Source organism: Globicephala melas, chromosome 4 (assembly GCF_963455315.2).
Source record: "Globicephala melas chromosome 4, mGloMel1.2, whole genome shotgun sequence".
NCBI classification, from domain to species: domain Eukaryota; kingdom Metazoa; phylum Chordata; class Mammalia; order Artiodactyla; family Delphinidae; genus Globicephala; species Globicephala melas.
Genome location: NC_083317.1, coordinates 95,035,749 through 95,059,795, shown reverse-complemented (window position 1 = coordinate 95,059,795; position 24,047 = coordinate 95,035,749). Strand labels below are relative to the sequence as shown.

Genomic DNA, 24,047 nt, shown 5'->3' with positions numbered 1-24,047 from the left:
GTGGTTTCTATAATTTGCTTCTCCATTCAGCTCCAGCTGAAGGCTGCTAAGTTCTTTTCATCTCACTACAGAACAAAATGATTGTTAAATTATGTAATGGGATTTTTTTTTAAAGAAAAAGAAAGAAAGAAACCAGCCTTTGCTAGCAATCAGTTCCTGCAGCCTCACAGCAACACTGATAATTACTGCCACCACACAGCGGGGACACTCCCTCACCACAAGTAACCTCATCACATTAATAAACAGAAACAGGGCTCAACATGCCAAGCCCAGCAGTGATAAGTCAATAACTTCACATCTCACAGGCAAGAAATAATGCATCATTAATATTCTTTCTGAAAGAAAGTCCTCAAAGAGTTGACACTGGGGCAACAATGCTTGCTAACATTTACTGAGAAGTTACCATGTGCCAGACACTGGGCTGAGTGATTTTCACTTATTGTTTCATTAATTCTCCTTCTCCTCAATTCCCTTTTCTTTATTTATTTGGAAATGAAGGTTAGTTAGTTATGGTCTGCAGCCTTATCCATGGTATGTATACTCGTTAAGTAACTAGGGCAGGGTTGAAAGCATCATGCTTTCTCGAGTACTAACTGTATGAACTTGGGCATGTTCCCTAACTCCGCTGGGCTCAGCACCCCGCCACCATCACTATTAAAACAAAATAAAAGCATCAGCCTTATATATGTGATGTGAACACTGTGTTCTACAGAATGGAAAGCTTCTGGTAGCCAGAAATCTCAAACTCTATTACTTATCCATTCTTTGGTCTGTTTGCATTTATTAAAAAAAAAGTTTCCAGCTTGGAAGATAGCATTAATAGCTCCCCAAGGTCCACTTCACCTGGATGGTGAGGAAATGGCTGAAAGAGCACCTATAAAGGGCACGGTGCACATGTGTTTCTAAAACTTCTGTTAATGAAAGAGTACCAAGGACACATGTCTTTTTTTCAAGCTTGTATCACACAGCAAGGAGACACAGCAGTGCATCCTAAAACACTGGATCTTTTTATTTGGAGAGTTGGAAGAAGGTGTAAGAGGTTTAAAGAGAATCTTATATTTGAAATTCTCATTCAATATCACCTACACAACTGGGTCAGAAAATGAAAATACACATGCATGTCACTTGGGAAGAAAGGATGAAGGTTAAGTTAAAGTGAGGACAGAACTGCGCTCAGGCACGATGGGGGCTGGGCCTGGGCTGGACCTGGAACCTTGTCAAGGTGGAAATATTTAAAAAGCAGCACAGTGTGTAGTGCAACCCAACTGTTAGGGAAAAGCTTGCCTGGATTGTTGAATGTGGGTAGTTATTTCTATCTAAATTAAAATGGTTAATTTTTAAAAACAAAGGCTTCTAACATATTTCACAATTTGCATGGTTGTTTATCACATACTTTTGTCTGATGAGAAGGATGTTTTCTCTTAGAGGTTGTGGGGTAAGGGGGTACTTATTATGCCCTCCTGTGCTTTCCCCCTCCTTCAGGACGGTATTTAAGAAAAGGGTCTTTGATTGGTAAACTGGAATTGACACATATACACTACTATGTATAAAAGAGATAACTAATGAGAACCTACTGTATAGCACAGGGAACTCTACTCAGTGCTCTGTGGTGACCTACATGGGAAGGAAATCCAAAAAAAGAGGGGATCTATGTTTATGTATACGTGATTCACTTTGCTGCACAAGAGAAACCAACACAACATTGTAAAGCAACTATACTCAAATAAAAATTAATAAAAAAAAAGAAAAGAAAAGAAAAGAGCCTTTGGCCTCAGCTGATCCCAGAAGGAGTCCCAGAAGCACTATGTGAGCCTTCCCTGAGGTCACCCCCTAACCGGGAGGGGCATGGGTTTGGAATCAGCAGATGCGGTCACTTCTAACTTGCTTTCTCCAACGCAAGTCACCTCTGAAAGAATTTAAAAAGGTTTATTCGCAGAGCCAGCCTAAGAGGCTTAGGAGGATTTCTGGGGTCCCTATAGCATTCACTCACGTGCTAGTTAATTGGTTTTAAGTTCCTATAACAAGCAAGAAAGCTTTAAGGTATTTTAAAACTGCAGGACTAGCCTAGAATATCTTGACAAGAACATATTCCCCCCAAATGTCACTAGTCAGTCACCCACAGGAAAAATGACTACTAACAGATTCCTTCTGTTTTATAGTAAAAGGAGGGGTGGGAGACAGGGCTGAGGGAGAGGAGGATGAAGGTCGACCTAAGATGAAAGAAGTCTGCACCAAGCAATTGCAGGGGCAATCTAAGAAAAGGAGAGGAAAGATAAACTTCCAAGAATTCACAAGTCTGCAAAGGATCAGCCTATTGACCTTGAAGGTCCAGAAACATCAGCAAGGCACAGGATATTTTTATCATGTGTAGCTGGGAATAGCCAAAGATCCCATCTGCATGATTTATGAAGGTGTTAACAAAACCCAAACTCAGTACTTTGTTACAGAATGCTGCTTCATTTGCCAAAGGTAGTTTAAGTTGCACAATACAAAATGTGTGCATGGAAGTACAAAAATTGGTGGGTATACATTTACCATTTCAGTTAACTGATGCAAAGGTAAAGCAAAACTGTGGGGAATTTCAAATTTGGAAAAGCAACCTATACTGGCTTTTGCATTCATTTTTATTAATTTTTAAAAATTTCATTTATTTGTTTATTTTTATTTATTTATTTTTGGCTGCGTTAGGTCTTTGTTGCTGCACGCGGGCTTTCTCTAGTTGCGGTGAGCAGGGGCTACTCTTCCTTGGCGTGTGCGGGCTTCTCAATGCAGTGGCTTCTCTTGTTGCAGAGCACAGGCTCTCGGTGCACGGGTTTCAGTAGTTGTGGCACTTGGGCTCAGTAGTTGTGGCTCGTGGGCTCTGAAGTGCAGGCTCAGTATTTGTTGCACACGGGCTTAGTTGCTCCACGGCATGTGGGATCTTCCGAGACCAGGGATCGAACCCGTGTCCCCTGCATTGGTAGGCTGATTCTTAACCACTGCGCCACCAGGCAAGTCCCTTGCATTCATTTTTAAACTAGCATGTATTTGGGGAAACAAAAACTCCTTTGGCTTCTGAATTGTATTCTTGGACTTGAAAACAGAATGCTTATAACCACAAATTCTAAGTCTTCCAAACATAAAAAGATGAGCCCCAAGGATGTGAAGTCTCAGGTTTTGTCAATAAAGTTTCTGGATATGAACAACTTTGTATGTTGAGAATGACAATCACAGTTTGAATCTCCTAAGCCAGCTGGTATTCTTAGCAAGAAGCCTGCTCAAAGGACAACTAGAAATGTTCAGTAGTTGCCCATGTCTAAGGAGAGAGCCATCTTAGAATCAGCATGACAGCATTCAAAGAAAGAGAAGTTAGCTACGTCTTGGATTTGGTACCTGGTGCTCCAATTTCTCAGTATGCATGCAAGACCTTCTGGAAGGTATTTCCTGTTAGGGATAAATCACCACATGTCCACTTGAGTCATGGACTCAATCATAGAAACTAACCTTAAAGGCTAGTTTTAGAAGAATTTGGGGTGGGGATAGGGGAGCAAGTTTTCAGGAAAGTTAAAAATAGGAAAAGTAAAAGCAACACTGGCTTTAGAGGACTTAGGACTAAGAAACTCGGTAGATGAGAATTTTGAGTAGTGCAACACAAACAGGAATATTGACTTTGGCTCAAAATTAATCTAGAATAGGAACCAGAGGGTTGTAGAGACCATTAGCAGAGTAACTGTAAGCATATATAAAGTCTTCCTTTTGCTAAGGTGAAACGCAGGTTAAGCACAGTTCAAATGAAATTCATTGGGATAAAAGAAGAAATCATTTTCACATTCTTGTCCTGTGACAAGAATTAATCACCCATTAATTCATAAAAATGATTCCATTAAAGCTGAACTCAAGCCCAGTTGCAAAGTAGTAAATCAGGTGTAGCTTTGGGGCAGCTACACATGCAATGGGGCAGCTCCAAGACTGGGAGACTGTTTACAATCCCTCCTCCTACTATTTCAGGCATGCTTCTATATTCACCAAATTCAGCCTTACAAATTTCTACTCACAAATAGTAAGAATCAATCACTTCTCCAGACAAGTGACCTAGGCTGTATATATGAAGGAAGAGACTTCTTTAGTAATAAAATAAAACACTAATTAACCCCCTCTGTCCTATGAAAGCCTCATTTCTGATGCATAGAACTAAGAAAAGAGTAAATTTCAATGAACTGTTCAGGAGACTCAGCTACAGGTGGTTGGGTTTTTAATGGTACTATCTGCAGCACTTTACATTTCAATCTTAAGACAACCAAAAATGTTAGTAGGCATGCTTTTTGCCAAACCAAGATGCTACAGCAATGTAAATCCAAACTATAAGAAACTTGGATTTCGGGGGCTGTGGCCAACATCACTGCAGATTCTAGAAAGGATCCCCCATTGGTGATTGAAAGACATCTTGGTTCATCCCAGGATCTCATTTCCAGATGATCTTACATGGGGCGTGGACAAGCAATGTCAGTGCATGAAGTGGAGCGTGCATGGAAGACAGCAGGCAGTGACGGGCCTCTTGTGCAATTGGAGTGTGCGCGTGCCCTCTAGGCAGCCGAGCTACTGCTCTAACATGCTGCTGATATTCAGGACTTCAGGCCCAAGAGTTCCAGATCATCTGATTTTTCAAAACCTTTCAAGGAATCCAGACTTTTGTGTGGAACTGCTGTACTTTTTTTTTTTTTTTTTTTTTTGCGGTACGCGGGCCTCTCACTGTCGTGGCCTCTCCCGTTGCGGAGCACAGGCTCCGGACACACAGGCTCAGTGGCCATGGCTCACGGGCCCAGGCGCTCCGCGGCATGTGGGATCTTCCTAGACCAGGGCACGAACCCATGTCCCCTGCATCGGCAGGTGGACTCTCAACCACTGCGCCACCAGGGAAGCCCTGCTGTACTTTCTTCTAACGTTGGCATCATTAAAGCACCACCACCTTATGTGGGCCAAACTAAACCCATTTACCTGGGTAGCAATTAGTCTCGGGGCCGTCAGTTTGAAAACTCAGACCTTGTCCAAATTTATCATTTTTATAAGAAAGAAACCAATGACAGTGATGCTGCCTCTGCTCAAGGTGAGACTCCAGGTCTCTGGACTCCAGGCCAGGTCTCAGGCAGCTGCTAGCATGTTTCCCCTAAATGCACACAACATAATTTCTTAATGCTTAGTTCTACAAGTCTTCAAGGACACAGTCTAATAAATGGCTTATTGAGTCATCTCAGTATAATAATCTGCTATGTCACTTGAACAACCTACATTTTGGAAGCTAATCAGAAATGTTTTTCCTTTTATAAGGTAGTCTAGAGCCGTGATTGTTGAGGTGGTATCAAAAAAAGGTAGCAAAACATGTGTGATTTCGCTTTCTAACTTTAGGAAATTAACCCATTTAATAGACAGGCCTTCTCACTCCCGGTGTCTGAATGGCGCAGCAAAGTGGAGAGCCTCTCTTTGCTGAGATGCAGCAGAATGAGATGGCCATGTTGTGTGTCAGGGTTCGCCTTGTTTCGGAGAGATCGGAATCTTTATTGAAAGAGCTCCCTTTTTTGATTTCCGGATCAGGCCCTGAGCAGTTGATAAGGGAGAATTACTTGGCCATTATCAGAAGTAGTTGTATTTCCACAAAGAGCTGGTACTAAACAACAGTTTATCTCTACGACAAGACTGATAGAATTCACACAGATTATAATTCAATCAGACACCTGAAACAGCACATATATTGGTTGGTGGCCTATGTGCAAACCTCTGTCCTCCAGCCACAGCAAAAGAAATACCTGGGGAATAGTTCCTGTCACCTGAAAACTGGGAATAAATGTTAGAGAGTGCTGCGCTTGGTTGCTACAGGCTCTGTCTCTACACAATCCATAATAATATTTTTATATAAATGTAATCCTAACAGAATGCCATTAGCCCAAAGAGTCAACTCTCTGTGACCTTTGCAACTATTTGCTAAAACACTCCCAAAAGGTTTAATGTGCTTTTCAAAGTATATTTCTTAGACTTAAGAAATACTGTCTTCCTAGCAGCTAGCATGTCTTGCTGTCCTCTTTGAAAGCTGGGGAAACTGACAAATGAAGATGAACGGTGAACTCAAAATAGATTTGTGTAAAGGCAAAGCTTCAGTCCTATTTGGAACACCAACCTCTGAAACTATTTTCCCAACTATTGGAACTATTTTTCACAACAAAAAGGAGAAGAATGTAGGGTTCAGGGGCTTGATTCTAGCATGAGGCACCTTGGGGTTAGCTAATACACTGGCTTCATCACTCACTAGTTGTGAATCCTTAAGCAAACTTCTTAACTGCTCTGAGGCTAATTTCCTCATCTGTAAAGTGGGGATAATGAGAATATCTAATTTGTAGAGGGATTGTGAAGACCTAATGAAATGATATGACAATGCAAACAAATACAGGACTTGGCACGTGGTAGGTAGGTGCTAAATATTACTTGCCATTGTTATTAACACAGAATGGCCCAAATTTAGTGAGTCAGAGGTCTTGGAACAAGTACACACTAATATATTCTATTATCAAGTTCCCATCAATATTGTGATCTGGTGTTAATTTGCTAACTATTATGTTTCTGTTCTGCCTTTAATTTTCTAAGTTCCTCCTTAGTTTGCCATCAAATAGAAGAAGAACAACTAGAAAAAGAAATGATGCTCTTGTACCCATGAGGCATTTCATAGCTTTGTATTTTTATCCCCAGTGACATGAAGCTAATGGACCATTTCTAGTGGGGACAGTCAGAAGAGTCCTCTGCATGGGCACACATCTGACAAGAGGGATGCTCTCTGTCTACCAAGCAGAATGTGGGGCATAAAATTGCTGCATTCTGCCACCAGCATTTGACTGCAGGTGGGGAAAATGGAATGTGAAGGCAGAGTTCCTCCCCCCGTGGCACAGGTTTGGAAGTGATCACTACTTGTAGATGCCCCTTTGTGAACTTCAGGAAGGGGATCAGCTTGCTGAAACAGTCTCCTCATTGGCCTTCCTGCTCCCCCTCTGGCCCCCATCTGGTCTAGTCTCAACCCAGCAACCAGAGGGACCCCTTCACTCTATGGGTCAGATTCCATCCCTTCATCTTCAAAACCCTCCAGTGGCCCCCAGCTCACTCAGAGTAAAAGCTGACATCCTGCCAATGTCCTGTAAGGCCCTGCCTGATCTGGCCCCAGGTCTCATTCCCACATCTTCCAGTCACACTGGCCTCACTGTTATTCCCGGAAAACACTGGGCCTGGAATGCCCTTCCTCCAGGTATCTACAATGGGGCTTCCCCTGGCCACTGCAGCACCTACCCGCAATCCTCATTAGTCGTTCCCTGCTCTTCCAGGCATTTATCCTCCTCCAGCATGCTGAGTAGCTTTCTGACTTATTATGTTCATTGTTTGTGGTCTGTAGCAAGAATGTAAGCTGCATGCAGGTAGGGGCTTTTATCACTTTTGTTCACTGATATATCATAAGTGTCCGTAAGAGTGCCTTGCGTCTCGCAAGTGCTTGATATGTATTTGTCGGATGGATGAATGAATGGATGAATAAATGAACACATACTCATGCAGGCTCCTAGCTCCCAGCAACCACAGCCATCTCCACGGGAAGAGCCACTGGCCAGGGTGCGAAATGGTGGGCAGTGACTTGTTTCCAGAGCATAAAAGCTCCTGTTTGTGCCGTGCAGATGCAAACAGGCTTGCTTCTTTCTTCCAGTGCCAGTCTGAAAATGGACTGCAGATTTTGCTCATTAAAAAAAAAAAAAAATTAAAAAACCCCAAAACTTCCAGTGCCTTTTGCAGAACTTCAGGCCAAGCTAAACTGTCACATTTCAAGACATCTGCATTCTTGTCATGTGTCCATCCATTAATGAGCTCGGAGGCTCTGAGAAAGACAATTAGCTTCACTGTAAAATAAATGACAACTAATTTTCTTTCCAGCTTAAAAAAATCTCAGCATTAGGAAAAAGGTGAAAAAAAGTCAAGCCCTGCTTGACCACTCCTCTCCTTCCTCAGCCAATGATTTGTAATATATATACCTAAATTTTAATAGTTCAGCCTAATAAGAAAACTATCCTGTCTGGCCCATCTCACAAAAGGAATGATATTAATAGTTATGTGTGACTCATCTGGAAATGGTTGTACTACCTCAAGTGATAAGCCAGAGGTGATTCCAAAGCTGTATTAATGCTTTCTTTTAATCTGGAGCCATAGCTCTGACCAAACCAGAAAATGCTTCTGCAGACAGTATCAAAATAGCTATCATTCTCCTCTTGTCATCTGCTGCAGCTTGAAGTAAGGCAGGGGTCATTGCTAAAATGTTAGATTCCTGGCAGTATAAAAGTCCTTTGGGAACACAGAGATATTTAAACTGGTGCCATCTCATCGTATCCTGCTGAACATGCAGGCCACAGGGAAACTGAACTCTCACAAGTATCTGTAGCAATTATTGGTTTGAACCAGTAATAGTAGTAGTAATAATCATAATCATAGCAACCAAGTTTGTACCAATAATATCACTTTCATTCATAAAACAACTATTTTGTCAGCATCACATGCCCAGCCCCTTCCTAGTGTTGAGGAAGACACTGAGATGCAAAAGACACATTTCTTGTCCTCAGAGCCTGTCTATATGAGGAGCAAAGATAGCCCAATGAGAAGCAATTAAGAAAGACATGAAAAAAAGTTTCCAAAATTAAATTACTGAAATTACTACCCAGAAACAAATATCTTCAACATTATTGGCGTACATTATTCTAGACACCCCCGTCATGTTAATATATGTATATATATATATATATTTTTCCTTTTTCTTTCTTTTTTTGACACAAAAAAAGAAAATGTACTATATCTAATCATAGCCTCTAAAAAAGCTTTTAAAAATGCTTACTATAATCGTTCACGTTCATCCATTTGTAAACATAGATCTACATCATTTTAACTGGCTGAATATTGTCCCTTAATGGATTTACTTAAGTGATTCCCTATTAGTTAGCATCTACATATATTTTTATGTAGTTACCCAAATATTCATTTAGGATACATTCCTGTGTGTGAAAATATTGGGTCAAAAGTAAGGCATTTTCTTTGGGAGATTAAATATAGATATAGATACAGATATAGATATCTCTGTGTGTGTGTGTGTGTTCCAACTGTCCTTGTGTAAAGTTGTACCAACATTCATTTCAAGCAGGGGGCGTGAATGTCCATTCTGAGTATATCATTAAAAAAAACCTTTGCCAGTCTCCTGGGTAAGAAGTGGTATCTAATTCTTGTTTTCTTTTGCATTTATATTGTCAGTAAGATTACACTTTATTGGTAATTGATATTTATTACTTTGTTAATTGCTGCCTTGTCTTAACTCAATCTTTCTATTAATCATTTCACATATTTTCTTATTGATTTATAAAAACTCTTCATCTCTAAAGGCTACTAAATTCCTTCTCATCATATATTTCTTAAATTAGCTATTTGCATTTTTTATTTTGATTATTGCATTTTCTGTATTTTTTATATTGTAAAGAACTTACATTCAATATTAGATCCTGAATCTTTAATGACGGACATCAAAAAAGTCTTTAAAATATACCTGAATTCAATACCAGCTTTCTCTAAAATATACCTGAATACAACTATAACCATAGATCTACACACATTTTTAAACATATTCAAATATTTTTTGAACTTTCATTTTTCACAGTAAAATCTTTTAAAAATTGTTATTAGTTTTTCATGTTTCCTTTTGTCCTTTATTTTATATTCATTATTTTATCTTTTACAGCAAAACTGTCTATGGACAATGAGTTTTGTGGCGAAACTGCTTGTGGCGAAACTGCGTGCAGCAAAGATGTTTAAGCCAAGATACAGGACATGAGTTTACTTCTCTGTAAACCTTAGTTTTGTCATACAAAAAAATGAAGCTAATAATAATGTCTACCTCAAAGAGCTGGAATAAATGATGAGATTCATTAAAAGCAAACAGCATGGTACCTAAAGTATAATAAAAACTCAATAAAGGTAGTCATTAGTGGGAAAAAAAACAGAGAACCTAACAACTAGCTTTAGGGACGGTCCCCATTAAGGGATAGGAGATAGAGAGTTATTCAAGGAAATGGGAGAAAACGTCGAAAACACAATTTATGGATATCATGGAGTAAAGGATTTCAAAGAACAACTGAACCTAGTAATGAGGATAGAGAAATGCATTTCAGTAATGAGGAAAGAGAAATGCATATTCAGTCCTGGGTGTTTTCTATGTAAGAAAAGCAAATTTGGGCAGCACTACATACCCAAAGTTGGTCATCCATGCCTGGTGGGTTCTTTTTGATAAAAGCACCATAGTATGTAGCAATATTCCGGTGATGAGAATATTTCTTCAACATGTTAATTTCTTGTTTGATTTCTTCCTCTTCATCCTATTTTAGAACAATAAATATTGTCATGAAAATCCAGTGTCTTTAGTAGGATTCTGTTTTTCATCACCATCTATATCAACTATGCAATAATTTCTTTCTTAAGTTTTTTCTTCTGTGGTAACAAACAAGCATAATTACCATATAACTTGACTTTCTTCCTTGACTACAAAGAAAAAATTTACAAGATAACACATTGGCAGTCCAAGGGGGTCTGTTTGTACAGCAAACCAATATAGCAGGCAACCTGCTAGGAAAAAAAAAAATTCCTCATCCTTTCACCTGGAAGAGATTCAGGTAGACAAGCTATTAAGATAAAACTCACTCTAGGCCTCTGGGTACTATGTCCATCAAGTACCTATCACTGATCATACCTGGTATAGGGAAGATTAAGAAAAGTGAAAAGAAAAAAAATACAGCCTCTTCGATTTAAAATTTGTTAGGTTCATTTTCTTTGAAGTCACCTTTTATTGAAGTCCCTGATGGAAGATGATGAAAGTCAGATGGGAAAGGGAGCAGGGGTAAGTTCCCTCCATCTGAGGATGTTCACAAAGCAGGAGTACCCATCTCACCTTCAGGAAAGTACACATGAAAAGAAAGGGGACAGGTGGTAGTGCCACGAATGTGAAAAGAAAGAACCCTCCTACAGAGTAAGTTTCCTAATTCAGATTTCACTCATTCCCAGTTTCAATTTGGAGTCCACTAACTTGGGCCTGTTTAAGAGAACCTGATATCACTGGTGAAGAGTGTGTGTGTCCTCCCATAATTTTTTTTAAGAATATTTATGTATTTATTTGGCTGCGCCGGGCCTTAGTTGCAGCACGCAGGATCTAGTTCCCTGATTAGGGATTGAACCCAGGTGCCCTGCACTGGGAGTGTGGAGTCTTAACCACTGGACCACCAGGGAAGTCCCTCATAATTTTACTTTGAACTGTACACATCAATTGGACTTTTACATAGTATTTTATTCTTGAGGTTGGTGGAAAAAGTTTCTAGCCCAGGAAAACTGTTTTAGATGCAGCAGTAAGAATCTCTGCATGTAAGATGTTACACGGCCATTACCTGAAAGACCATTCATGGCGTGTCCCTGTCTGTACCCTCACCTCCTCCAGCTACTTGGTCTCTACGTTGCTGGGCCCTTCTGTGGGCTCCCATGAGTGTCTTCTTTCCCCTTCCTCTTCTTCACATAATTTCTACTCATCCTTCCTGACTGAGTTTAATGGACACTCTTGAGGGATGTTTTCCCTAATTCTCTCAGGTAATGTCAAGTCTCCCCACTATATCCTGTCCACCCCCAAACCTGCACACACATTTGTTGGTACTAGAACAGAGGTATGGGTCATACTGTGTCATAACTGCCCTTTTACTTGACTCCCTTCTCCATGGCTTGTAAGCTCTCTTCTGCCTTCAGATCTCAGTTCCAGGATCCCTTCCCCAGCAAAGTTCTCTGATCTGCCTGCCTGTGGTTCTAGCCCCAGGGATCTTCACATGTCTCTTCCTTTGCAGCGCCTACCAGAACGGCAATCCACGCTTATCTATCTAAACATTTGATTGAAGCCTCTCTTCCCTGTCAATCCATAAAAACTATCAACACAGGGATCCTGCCTGCTTTTGCTCTTTATAAATAACATCCTAGCATCAAGCAAACTGCCTGTGAATAAATATGAATAAAAGAATGAATACCTAATAAAGTTCCAACCACTTACAGCAGCATTTCTTACAGCTTGAAAGGAACTGGTAAAAATAAGAGGAGGAGAGTGGTGAGACGCTGACATTTACTGACCACCCAAAAATAAGTTTTAGTAAAAAGCAATGGAGGTTTGCAAACCTAGGAGAACGCAGTATGTTACATATGACGTGGCTTAACTAAGTCAAAGACTAGGTAGTCTCAAAATAGAATGTATGCTTGGGATGCTGAGCTAAGAAGCAGCACGTGGCCTTAACAAAGGAGGGGAGGAGAGGAGTGAGGGGCTGGGATGGGGGCAGGGGATGGCACATGCTGACCAAAGAAATCTTCCCTGCGGCTACCAGAAACTGCCTAGGCCTTCACTGCAAGCCTAAGGAGAGACTGACCTTCACAGCCCTTCAACTTGTTGCAGGGTCCTGCAGCAGGCCTCCAAAATGTCTGACGATTGTGCATGTTAGCTATTTTAAACCCACCACGCGGGGCCTGATAATCGTGGATGAATATAGGATGTGAGCAGATGTACTTTAGGGAAGTCTAGATAAAAGGGGAGAAAACAAACCTGAGGGTTTCTGGGGCAGTCTGGCATCTGCTTTCGATTAAAGAGGCAAGCACATGAGACAGTAAAACACCCGTCATTTTCCAGCGGCCGCCGGACAGACTCAGCTTGGGTCATTCTTAGTGAGAAGCGGGGCTGGTTCTACAAGTATTTGCTGCCTGCCTCAGGTTCCCAACGGGATGGTGGCTGATGCCAGGAGAAAGAGAGGAGGAAAAAGTGCCTAAAAAAGCTCACCATATCATTAAGGAAACAAGAACTTATGAAACAGTTAAATAACAGTGTGATTCAGTATATAATTAAATCCAAAACAAACAGTACTGGAGACCAGAATGAAGTCAGCATGTTCTCCATGGCTTTGCAAAGGTAAACTGAGGCAACGTGGTAATGAAGAAAGCATATGCTTTAAGTCAGGAAAATGAGGGGTGGCAGGTGGGGTGCACGTTCAGCTTGAGCTCCACTCCTTTCTGGCCGCATGATCTCAGGAAAGCAGCCTACCTTTTGGAGCCTAATTTTTCTCATCTATAAGGAGATACAGATTTTATAATAGTATCCATATTATTCTATGTCCCAATCTTCTGTGAAAATTAAATGAAGTATGTGAAAGTTATAAAATATAATACAAAATAAACATTATTATTAATCTTCTCAACCAATAAATAAATAACAAAGGTAGGAGAGGGCAGGAATGTAAGTAACTTGAGTTTTAGGTTTAAATTGTTTAAATTCCAAACACAGTTATGGAACCACTGTGGATCATGGTTACGTAGCTCTAATATATAACCTTGATCTTGATCTTGATCTTATATGGCCTTGTAAGTGAGCGTGAAATTTATCAGGCCTTCAGGGCTACTGTTCATCCAGATTTCAAGACTAGTGCAAGGATGGCCTTAAGTTACTCAGTGAAACTGAAAGGGAGGCACTTATTATGACCATGAGGACACATTTAACCCCTTCATAAGCAGTCCAACCTCTTACAATACGGCTCATTGAAGGAGATGGGTTACGATGCTTCCAAAAGGACAAAACAACAACTGAGGCCAGAATTAGATTACAAAGTTATAAGAAGCTTATCTTCTGTTTTGTAAATGGATTATTCTTATGTCTTGAGAATTGAGCACAGGGATCAAGCTCACTGGGAAACTAATGACCACTGGGTCATAGTGAAAAACAAAGTAATGGTACCAAATTGTCACAAATGTTAAAGGGGAGTAATTTTAATAAGCTAAGTCCAATACTCTAGGAAGAACCATGATCTCAATCAGAAGACTTCAAAATCTTGTCCAAGCTGACTTAGTATATGTCAAGTCAGGCACGGCCATTTAAACTCTCCGAATGCCAGCTATTTTCACCTGTAAATGGGAAAAAGGATACCTATCAAAGTCACCTCCTAAGGCTTAGAAATGATTAAGTGCTTAGGTAAGCACAGCTTTATTATCAACAGAAAGAAGACTGTCTTTTCTCAAGATGACGAGAATCTATTTATTGCTTACTATTTGCGGTAGACTAAAAGGAAAAACGGGCCGATATGTGGCAGCCTCCCACCTGAAGAGGTGGAGTTCATTTCCTCTGCTTGTCTCTGGGCTTGGCCATGTGATCTGCTTTGGCCAACGGGACATTAGGAAATGCGACGCAGCAGAGACTTGAAAAGTATTTACGTGTAGGGATGGACTTCTCTTACTGCTTGCAGAGAACACTTTTATGTGAAAAACGAGAACCAGCCTCCTGGAAGATGATAAAACAGGTGAAGAGACAGTGCTTTTCAAATGCAAGGAAACGGATGATCCCAGACAATGCTTTCAAGCCACCGGCTGCCTCTGATGACTATACGATGATCACAACCGTGGTCATAAAATATAGCCAAAGCCAACCTTACGTAACGTTTTGTCCCAGAGGTTGTATGTGTATCATCTCATTTAATATTCAAAACAGCTCTATGAAGTACATGTTTTTAACGATCCCATTGAACAAATAAGGAAAACGAGTTTCAGAGAGTTCATTCCTATTTTAAATGTTACAGCTGAGATCCAAAGCAAGATTCGTCTGACTTCAAAGCCAGTCCTCTTAATTCTAAACTGAAAACTCCTAGACAGAAGAAAGGCAATCACCTTTGGTGATAAAACCAAAGCTTCTAAATCATGAAAGAAGAGTTTAGGAGCACCTTAAGCCAGGGCTGAAGAGAAACCTGCCTTTGGTCCTCCAATTAAAGGAGCTTGTTAGCACACACTAATATTTGCTTATGAATGATTCCAGGGGATAAAGGAGGGATTTTAAGTTGCATATTTATTACACAGGGGAATATACTTTAAGCACCTACAATATAGTAGGATTCAAAAACGGCATTAACGAGACACTTCCTATTAGTGTGCTCTATAACAAAGGGTTTTGCCCAACGTTCAGCTCTCAACCCATGGAAGAGGAATAAACCTGTGTAATTCTTACAACAAGCCAAGGGACTGGTCAGTTTGAACTCTCAAGGAAGTATGAGGTGTAGAGACTCATAAATGTGACTACACCCTGAGGTTCGGACACTGGCTAGAACCACTTCTGTTCCTGCTCACCTGTCCTGCTCTCCACAGTGGTTGCTGGCGTTAGGCAGGTTTTTGTGTTAACATGTCTACCATTTTCACCTTTGTCGCTGACTGAATGTGATAAAAAAATTGAAGACGAGTTATTGTTAAAGAATCATAGACGATTAGAATTTGTAGGGATTACTAACATCTTCTAAAATGTGATTTAAAAAAGAAACTTAATAATTTGTAGCACTAAAATCCCTTTCTCCAACAGAAATTTTATTCAGGATGCCAATATACAGCCTCAATAAAAACTAGACTTTTAAAATCAGTAAACATTTATTTTTATAAATTAAACTATTATATGTAGTACACACAGCTATATTTAAAATGGATAACCAACAAGGACCTACTGTAGGGCACAGGGAACTCTACTCAATATTATGTAACAACCTAAACGGGAAAAGAATTTGAAAAAAGAATAGACACTTGTATATTTATAACTGTATCATTTTGCTGTTCACTCAAAACTAACACAACATTGTTTATCAACTATACTCCAATATAAAATAAATAGTTTAAAAAAAAGAAACAGGGCTGCCCTGGTGGCGCAGTGGTTGGGAGTCCGCCCGCCGATGCAGGGGATGCGGGTTCGCGACCCGGTCTGGGAAGATCCCACATGACGCGGAGCGGCTGGGCCCGTGAGCCATGGCCGCTGAGCCTGTGTGTCCAGAGCCCGTGCTCCGCAACGGGAGAGGCCACAACAGTGAGAGGCCCGTGTACCGCAAAAAAAATAAAGAAACAAAGGATGACTAAACTCTTAAAAAAATTAAACTATGTAATATTTAGATATAAAGTTAATCAATGACAACAAAGGGGCTATTTTAGTGAAGACAAATTTAGAATTTTTGAAAGAAAAAGTCACATATCAGCTTCAATATCTTATGAATTTTCTGTTTTGTTTTGGTTCCAAAGGATAGAGGAAATCTACATTTCCTCAGATAGGTAATTGTAAGTGGTAATAATTACTCTTAAAAAGCATGCCTTAAAATTTCAGTGGAAAATTCATACTGAATGACATTCTGCACATGAATGGAGTAACCCAGATTACAAATTGAAAAGTTGCTGTTTTCTTTTATTTTTAATTAATTAATTTTTTTTCACATCTCTATTGGAGTATAATTGCTTTACAATGGTGTGTTAGTTTCTGCTTTACAACAAAATGAATCAGTCATATATATACATATGTTCCCATATCTCTTGCATCTCCCTCCCTCCCACCCTCCCTATCCCACCCCTCCAGGCGATCACAAAGCACCAAGCTGATCTCCCTGTGCTATGCGGCTGCTTCCCACTAGCCATCTACCTTACGTTTGGTAGTGTATATATGTCCATGCCTCTCTCTCACTTTGTCACAGCTTTAATTTACTTTATTGAAGTACAGTTGACTGTAATGTTGTGTTAATTTCTGCTGTACAGCAAAGTGATTCAGTTATACCTATGTGTACATATTCTTTTCCATTATGGTTTATCACTGGATATTGAATAGAGTTCCCTGTGCTATACAGTAGGACCTTGTTGTTTATCCTTCCTATATATAATAGTTTGCATCTGCTAATCCCAAACTCCCAGTCCATCCCTCCCCCACCCTCACTCCCCCTTGAGAAGTTGCAATTTTCTAGTGTGTTCAAAGTTGGTATATAACATTGAGTTTGAGGGTTTTTTAAAAAAATCAGTTTATTAAATATTAAAATATATGAAACATTAAATGAGATTTAAGCATGTATGGATCCTCTAAAATTATCTCAAGGTGGGTAAGCACCTGCAAACTATATATTTACAGATCTAAGGAAGCAGGTCTAGCATGATTCAACGAGTTGCCCAAGCTCGTATTTCTTCATTGCAGCACTGATAGAACTTGGGTCTTTGCCACAGCATACTGCAAGCAGCACTTGGATTTGTTGTGTATGTTAACCCTAAACTAAATGGATTCATTCAATAAATATTTATCTGCTACTCTATCCCAGGCACAATGCTAAATAATAATAATAATAAAATACAGTCGTCCCTCAGTATCCATAGGGGATTGGTTCCAGGATCCTCCATGGATACCAAAATCCACAGATGTTTAAGTCCCTTATGTAAAGTAGCAGAGCACAGCCGGCCTGCCATATCCGTGGGTTACACATCCTCAGATTCAACTAACACTGCGAATACAGAGGGCCGAGTGTAATACAACAATGGACATAAAACATTCAAGCTCTTCCACAATGAAACTTACTATAGTCTCGTGGGGAACACAAATGGAAATCAAAGACTGATACAGATACATGCAAAATTACTAGCTTGAGAGGTATGGGTAGCTGATGTAATTAGGGGCATGAGGGGAGAGAGCTGATAAATCCAAGTGTGAGCTGAATTTTAAAAGCCATGCGGGAGGTTACCCAGTTAGGGGAAAGAAAAAGTATAATGTGATGTGACTGAGGAGGGACTGGTTTCCTGGCAGAGAAACAGCGATTACCAAGGCCCTGTAGCTGGACAGGGTAGGGCATATTGTCTCCTATGGGAATCGTTGGTGCCATGGAGAGAAAATGAAAAATGTCTACAAGAGATGTCGTAATAGTAACAATGTGCACTAAACACTGTGTTCTACATATTGCTCTCAAATGCTTTATTTTATTATTTATTTATTTATGGCTGTGTTGGGTCTTCATTGATGCCGGCGGGCTTTTCTCTAGTCGCAGCGAGCGGGGGCTACTCTTTGTTGCGGTGCGCGGGCTTCTCATTGCGGTGGCTTCTCTTGTTGCAAAGCTCGGGCTCTAGGCGCACGGGCTTCCGTAGCTGTGGTGTGCAGGCTTAGTAGCTGTGCCTTGAGGGCTCTAGAGGCGCAGGCTCAGTAACTGTGGAGTACAGGCTTAGTTGCTCCGCAGCATGTGGGATATTCCCGGACCAGGGGTGGAACCCAAGTCCCCTGCATTGGCAGGAGAATTCTGAACCACTGCGCCACCAGGGAAGTCCCTCAAATGCTTTATAAATAACTATATTTCCTTCTCACACTAAACGTATGAGAGAAGTAATATTACCCATATATATACATGTGGAATAAGGGGAGGTTAAGCAACATGCCCGGGGTAAGAGAAACAGGAAGTGTCAAAAGTAGGGTAAACCCAGATGAGTGACAGTTTGCAGTGCTCTTCTTTACCACTAGGCTAACCTGCTCTCTCTTTAGTAGGAAGTAGTATCCGTTAGAGAAGCAGACAACACGAGGGTGACATGCATCCTTCCACACCCAAGCCTGCATTGATGTATGACTCCCAAGATGACTATGAATTTTAAAAATAGGTTTTAACCCTAGGAATGTTGTCATTCATTTAAAATCTATGATAAATGAGATAGCTTTTGCAGCAACATGGACGGACCTAGAGATTATCATACTAAGTGAAGTCAGAAAGAGAAAGACAAATATTGCTTATATGTGGAATCTAAAATATGATACAAATGAACCTATCTAAGAAACAGAGACAATCACAGACATAGAGAACAGACCTGTGGTTGCTAGGGTTGGGGGGCATGGGGGAGGGTTGGGAGTGTGGGGAGTCTGGAATTAGCAGATGCAAACTATTATATAGAGGATGGATAAAAAACAAGGTCCTACGTGTCCTACTTGCACAAGGAACTGTATTCAATATCCTGTGATAAACCAAAATGGAAAAGAACATGAAAAAATATATAATATGTATATATATATATATATATATATAAAACTGAATCACTTTCCAGAACAACAGAAATTAACACAATATTTTAAATCAACTGTACTTCAATAAAATTAAAATAAATAAATAAATGAGATGGCTTACATCCTCAAGAATCCTCCACCTACAATTCAGGTAACAGCCCACAGGAATCGGAATGGGTCTTCTTTTCTGACGGTATTAACAGTGTAAATGATAATGTCTTCCCTTTTTTCTTTGGTTACCGGAAAAAAATAACTATCAAATTCCCTGTGCCTTGTCATTTGGATCTGTTTTTTCTTCACCTGGCTTTCTAGTCTTTATATTTTCTCTGGTCTCTTGTTTTTACAAATATAATATCATTTTGTATAGTATCTACTATGTGCCAGGTCCTAGGTCAGCAGGCTCTGCAGGAGGTACCAAGATGGATAATGCACAGTTCCTGTTCTGGGCTCATTAAAGTCCGCAGGCTTTAAACGAGAAAGAGAGGACTCTTCATAAAAGGAAAACTAAAGGTGAGCTTCCCGTCATTCAGAAAGCCAATGTGTTGATGAGGAGGTCAAGCCTCAAAAGAACTCAACAAGAGGGAACCAAGTAAAGTCAAAAGAGGGACCTAAATGTGAGATGGGAAAGATGTGCTGGCAGGCAAAGGGGAGCACGGATCTACGAAAGGAGACCCCCACTGTCCACGGTTGAGGAACTTGGTAACAAATCTGGATTTGAATGGCCTGCTTAATGATTCCAGGCACCCCAACCTCTGTGGGCCAATCTCCTTACCTTCATGCATCTCAATTCCACTAGGGGGATAAAAGAACAAATTGTAGTTTTGATCAAATACTTTGAGGTACACAAATGAAAGGCACTACTAAAAACAAACCATCACAATGGAAAAACACTTCTAACAACGAGTGCACCTAAGTGTTCACCTTCATCAGTGTGGGGTACAGACAGGAGTCTCCAGGTCCATTTTTTGCTCTTAAGCAATCTCTGGAGCATGCACGCATACACATACTACAAGGCCACCCATTCATCATGCATGCACACGTGCAGAGACCCAGATACGCATAAGCCACCGAAAGGGGCGTAATCAGTACGTGAGGAGAAATGCTGAAGTGTGCATGGAGTAAGCAGCTCAGCGTGTCCATTTTTAGAACTTAGAAGCTTTCCAAGTTCTACGTGCTGTACAACACACAGAATTGAGACACTGGAAATAGCCCCAAAGGTGGAGGGTATTATGGAGACAAAAAAAAAAAATCTGTTTATCTTTTCTCTGTTAAAAGTTCTCAGGGCTTCCCTGGTGGCGCAGTGGTTGAGAGTCCGCCTGCCGATGCAGGGGACGCGGGTTCGTGCCCTGGTCCAGGAAGATCCCACATGGCGCGGAGCGGCTGGGCCCATGAGCCATGGCCGCTGAGTCTGCACGTCCGGAGCCTGTGCTCCACAACGGGAGAGGCCACAACGGTGAGAGGCCAGCGTATCGCAGAAAAAAAAAAAAAAAGTTCTCATCATGTGCTTTATCTGACCGGTCCTTCTGCTAACTTTATCTACTTGAAAAGTCCCAAAGAGGTGTCTAGAAGGGTCTCTGCAGCGGAAGAGCCTGGGGTGGGGATTCCCAGGCTTTGCTGAGAGTCAAGCTTCCACAGCTGGGAACGCCCCGCTTGGGCCCTACCAACCTCACCAATATCTACCCATCCTCTTATCTCATGTAGTTGTTACTTAATCAGGAAACGAACGTACTGGCCACCTAGATAGGTCAGTTTCCTTCTTAAATTCTCCCTTAATACTCTCTGTACAGTCCTTGAAAGTTAATCAGAACTGTCAAATAACTGTTCAACTGTTTGTTAAATGTCTTTCACTGACACTGGAATGTAAGATTCCAGAAGATAGCACCTGTGTCTGTCTTATTCACCGCTATCACCCCAGAGCATAGCACATTCATTCATTCTTAAGTGAATGAATAAATGAATTATTGTGATTTCAGTCTTCAGCTTCTGGAGTCCAGCCCCACTTTCTCTCCTGGATCTTGCTCTACACTAAGTCATTTTGACAGTTACCTGTTGTTCAGGGTAAGACTAATAACATTGTAACTGAGGTAAGGAAGACAGGGCTGAGTCAAACTATTTACATATATTGACGATGAACTAACACACATATGGCATGTACGGCATGTGGTTCATAGCACAGGCTACCATCCCCAGCTACAGAAGTCCAATGCACATTATAACATCCTCTCCTCATTCCTATTGCCTGCCCCATGCAGGCATTCACTGTCTCTTACCAGGACTAATATTTAGTGAGGAACTGTTATGTACCAAGCACTAGACATTATATAATTTTAGTCTCAAAAAAGTTTGCAATGTTTGTATTCCCATCTAACAGATAAGAAAAATGAGATTCCGAAAACTTAAAAAATTTGCCCAAGGGCAGTAAGGAGAGGACTGGGTGTGAACCCAGCTCTATCTGAATCTGATGGCCATGATCTGGTGATGCCCCCCAACTCCCAACTCCTGTCTCTCATTCTTATAACAGGGCCGTGGGGAAGGTGGGCACACCCTGACTGGCTGGATTCGAATTTCAACTCTGCCATTTACCGTCTGTGGCGCTTGGGCAAGTTATTCAGGATTTTTTGCTTTCAATTAATTCCTCATTTGTAAAATGGATATTGTTAGCACTGCTCCTCTAATGGGAATTGTTTCAAGGGTTAAATGAGTTCGTGTATATTGTATTAAGTACTAAGAACAATGCTTGGCACATTAAGCAATCAATGATAGCCATCTTTATTTTTGTCTCTGACTGTTGTTGTTGTTGTTATTACTGTTACTAATATTACCTTCTATGCTACCAATCATTCCACTGAATTGCCCTCCCTTTGGGAAGGAGGCATCAAATGTGCATGGAGCAGCATGTCCCCTGATTTCTCCCAGTAACCGAAGATGAAAAGATTTTTTTTTCCTTTGGTCCAATTTCAGCAAACATTCCATGAGCCCGTTAACTCTGGGCAAAGCACTCTACCAGAAACTACTGGGAGAAGGCTGCTTCCTTACTCGTCAAAGAGGGATGGAGACTGGCTGAAAGCTTCACCTACAGGAATTCAGTAAGTGAGACAGAAATAGAAACTCAATCAAGCAGGGCTTAAGATGGATCCTTCTAGTAGGCAAATCCCATCCTGTTACTTTGCTATTTAACTTCCGGCTTCCACCCTGGCTCTAGCAGTGGTGCGAGGACGGGGCCAGGACTGACAGCCTCCCGCCCCTTGTAAAAAAACAACCCGCCTTGTATCTTTTCTATCTAATGGGTTTTTGCTTAAGACTCTTTGCTCTCAGGGTTCTACTGGGAAAATTTAAAAGTTTGAAAACCTTATAATATCCTTGCCACAGCATTCAATTTGCTCATGACCTGACCCTAACTTGTCCAGATTCCCCTTGTATCACTCTCTCCTCAGCACATTTTTTATACTAAAACTAAACTATGTGATAGTTTCCATAACATGTTCCACCTCTCTCAGCCTCCATGCCTTGGCACAGATGGTGTTCTTGGCCAGGAACGTTCTCATCTGATTTTCCTCCTGGGCTTAATTACTACCCCTCACTGTCACATCAAACTTTATATGTAACATTATTTATGACTTGTACGACTTTATTATAAAATGGATTAGCTTTACTTACAAATATTTAGAGCAAGGTTGTATTATTGTCAGCTCCCCTTCAGGCAAAGAACCACTTTGTCATTTTTGAATTTCAAGTGTCTGTCATAAAGTAGGTGTTTAGTAAATGTTTATCAAATAAATATTAAATTAAACACTAAATATCCTTCTATGTGAAATGAAGACCTATGGCAGTGTGAGAAACAGTGGACTTAAAGAGTAGAGTTAAAATACTCAGGTCGAAATATTCACTCCACCATTTACATGTTACATTCAGCAAGATACTTAGTATGCGTGGTTTACTCATCTCTATAATGGAACTAATAATGGAGTCTGGTGGTTGTTAAGGGCATTCAGTGAATCAATATACAGAAAGTATTGTAAAGAGTTCTGGCACATAATAATCACTCCATCAATGTTACCTACCATTATTATTATTTCAGGCTGAAATATAAAAAATGTAACTACAGAGGCACTTTACTTAAGGACTAAGTCTGTTTTAAATACATCTACTAAAATGATTTGATCTTACAGTAATACACTGAATTCTCCTGTTTTTCCCTGCCCAGCATCTATCCTACCCTTTCCTTTAACAGTTCTTAGTTTTTTATTTGAGGAATCCTTTCCAACTCTCTGTCCCTGTGGTAGGTTCCAGGGCCAGGCACCCAACCCAGATGTGGCTGGAGAGAAACAGGGTTTGGTTGTCAGATAGTGAGGTGACCCAAGCTGGGCCACTGATGTTCACACTGGCACTCTTGCTGGGACTAAGGGTAATGAAGTAATTAGAACATGAGCCTGGAACTGCTGGTAGAAAGAAAGCAGAGCCCAGAGATGGAGAGATACAAAATTCCTAATCAGTCATGTGACTTCCTAGATCTTGCTGAGCCTTTTCTTTTTTTTTAAATATACACAAGACAATAAATTCTGTTTTCAGCTTCATCTAGTCTGAGTGGGGCTTTGGTACTACAACCCAAAGTGTCCTGAGTAATGATCACAACCAGTCACTGTAAAGATGAGAAAGCCTATGACAGTAAGTTATTATCTTATTAAGTCCTACATGGGCTTCAAGGTATCATTGTAAAGGGACTAGTTTACATCAGGAATTTTGGTTCAAATGAAGATGGGTATTATTTGCAGGATTATCAAAGAATCATGGTCTCTTCATACTTGGTAGCCAGAAAGCAGTAAATACAAATCCCTAGAAAATTGTTCCTCTGACTTTGGTGTGCGTGAAGCTCCTTGAGGAGCTTGGAGAAAAGGCAGGTTCTTCCACCCAGAAATTCTGCAGCAAGCCCAGGAATCTGCCTTTCTGAGGAACACCCCAAGGGGTGCAGACAGTCCGCAAATGCTGGCTGTCCACCTTGAGGAACACTACCTGAGAGGGCCCAATTTTGTTTAGATGATTAAAGTACACAAATCCAGCTGGGAAGAAATCCCCAGAAAGCGACAAAATGCAGAAATTCTCATAATTATTTCAGAAACTAAAAGAACTTCAAAGACTGAGTCTGAGTTTAAGC

The 24,047-nt window shown here is 40.7% G+C and overlaps 1 protein-coding gene across 4 annotated transcripts in view; it reads right to left on the bottom strand.

Annotated features, from left to right (window-relative positions):
- TNIK (TRAF2 and NCK interacting kinase) overlaps nucleotides 1-24,047 on the bottom strand; it is a 413,295-nt gene that overhangs the window by 141,666 nt on the left and 247,582 nt on the right. For all 4 annotated transcript variants that reach the window (XM_060298419.1, XM_060298420.1, XM_060298421.1 and 1 more), the window contains exon 4: nucleotides 10,281-10,406. In XM_060298419.1, coding sequence (XP_060154402.1) covers nucleotides 10,281-10,406 — 126 coding nt within the window. The remainder of the gene's footprint in view (nucleotides 1-10,280; nucleotides 10,407-24,047) is intronic.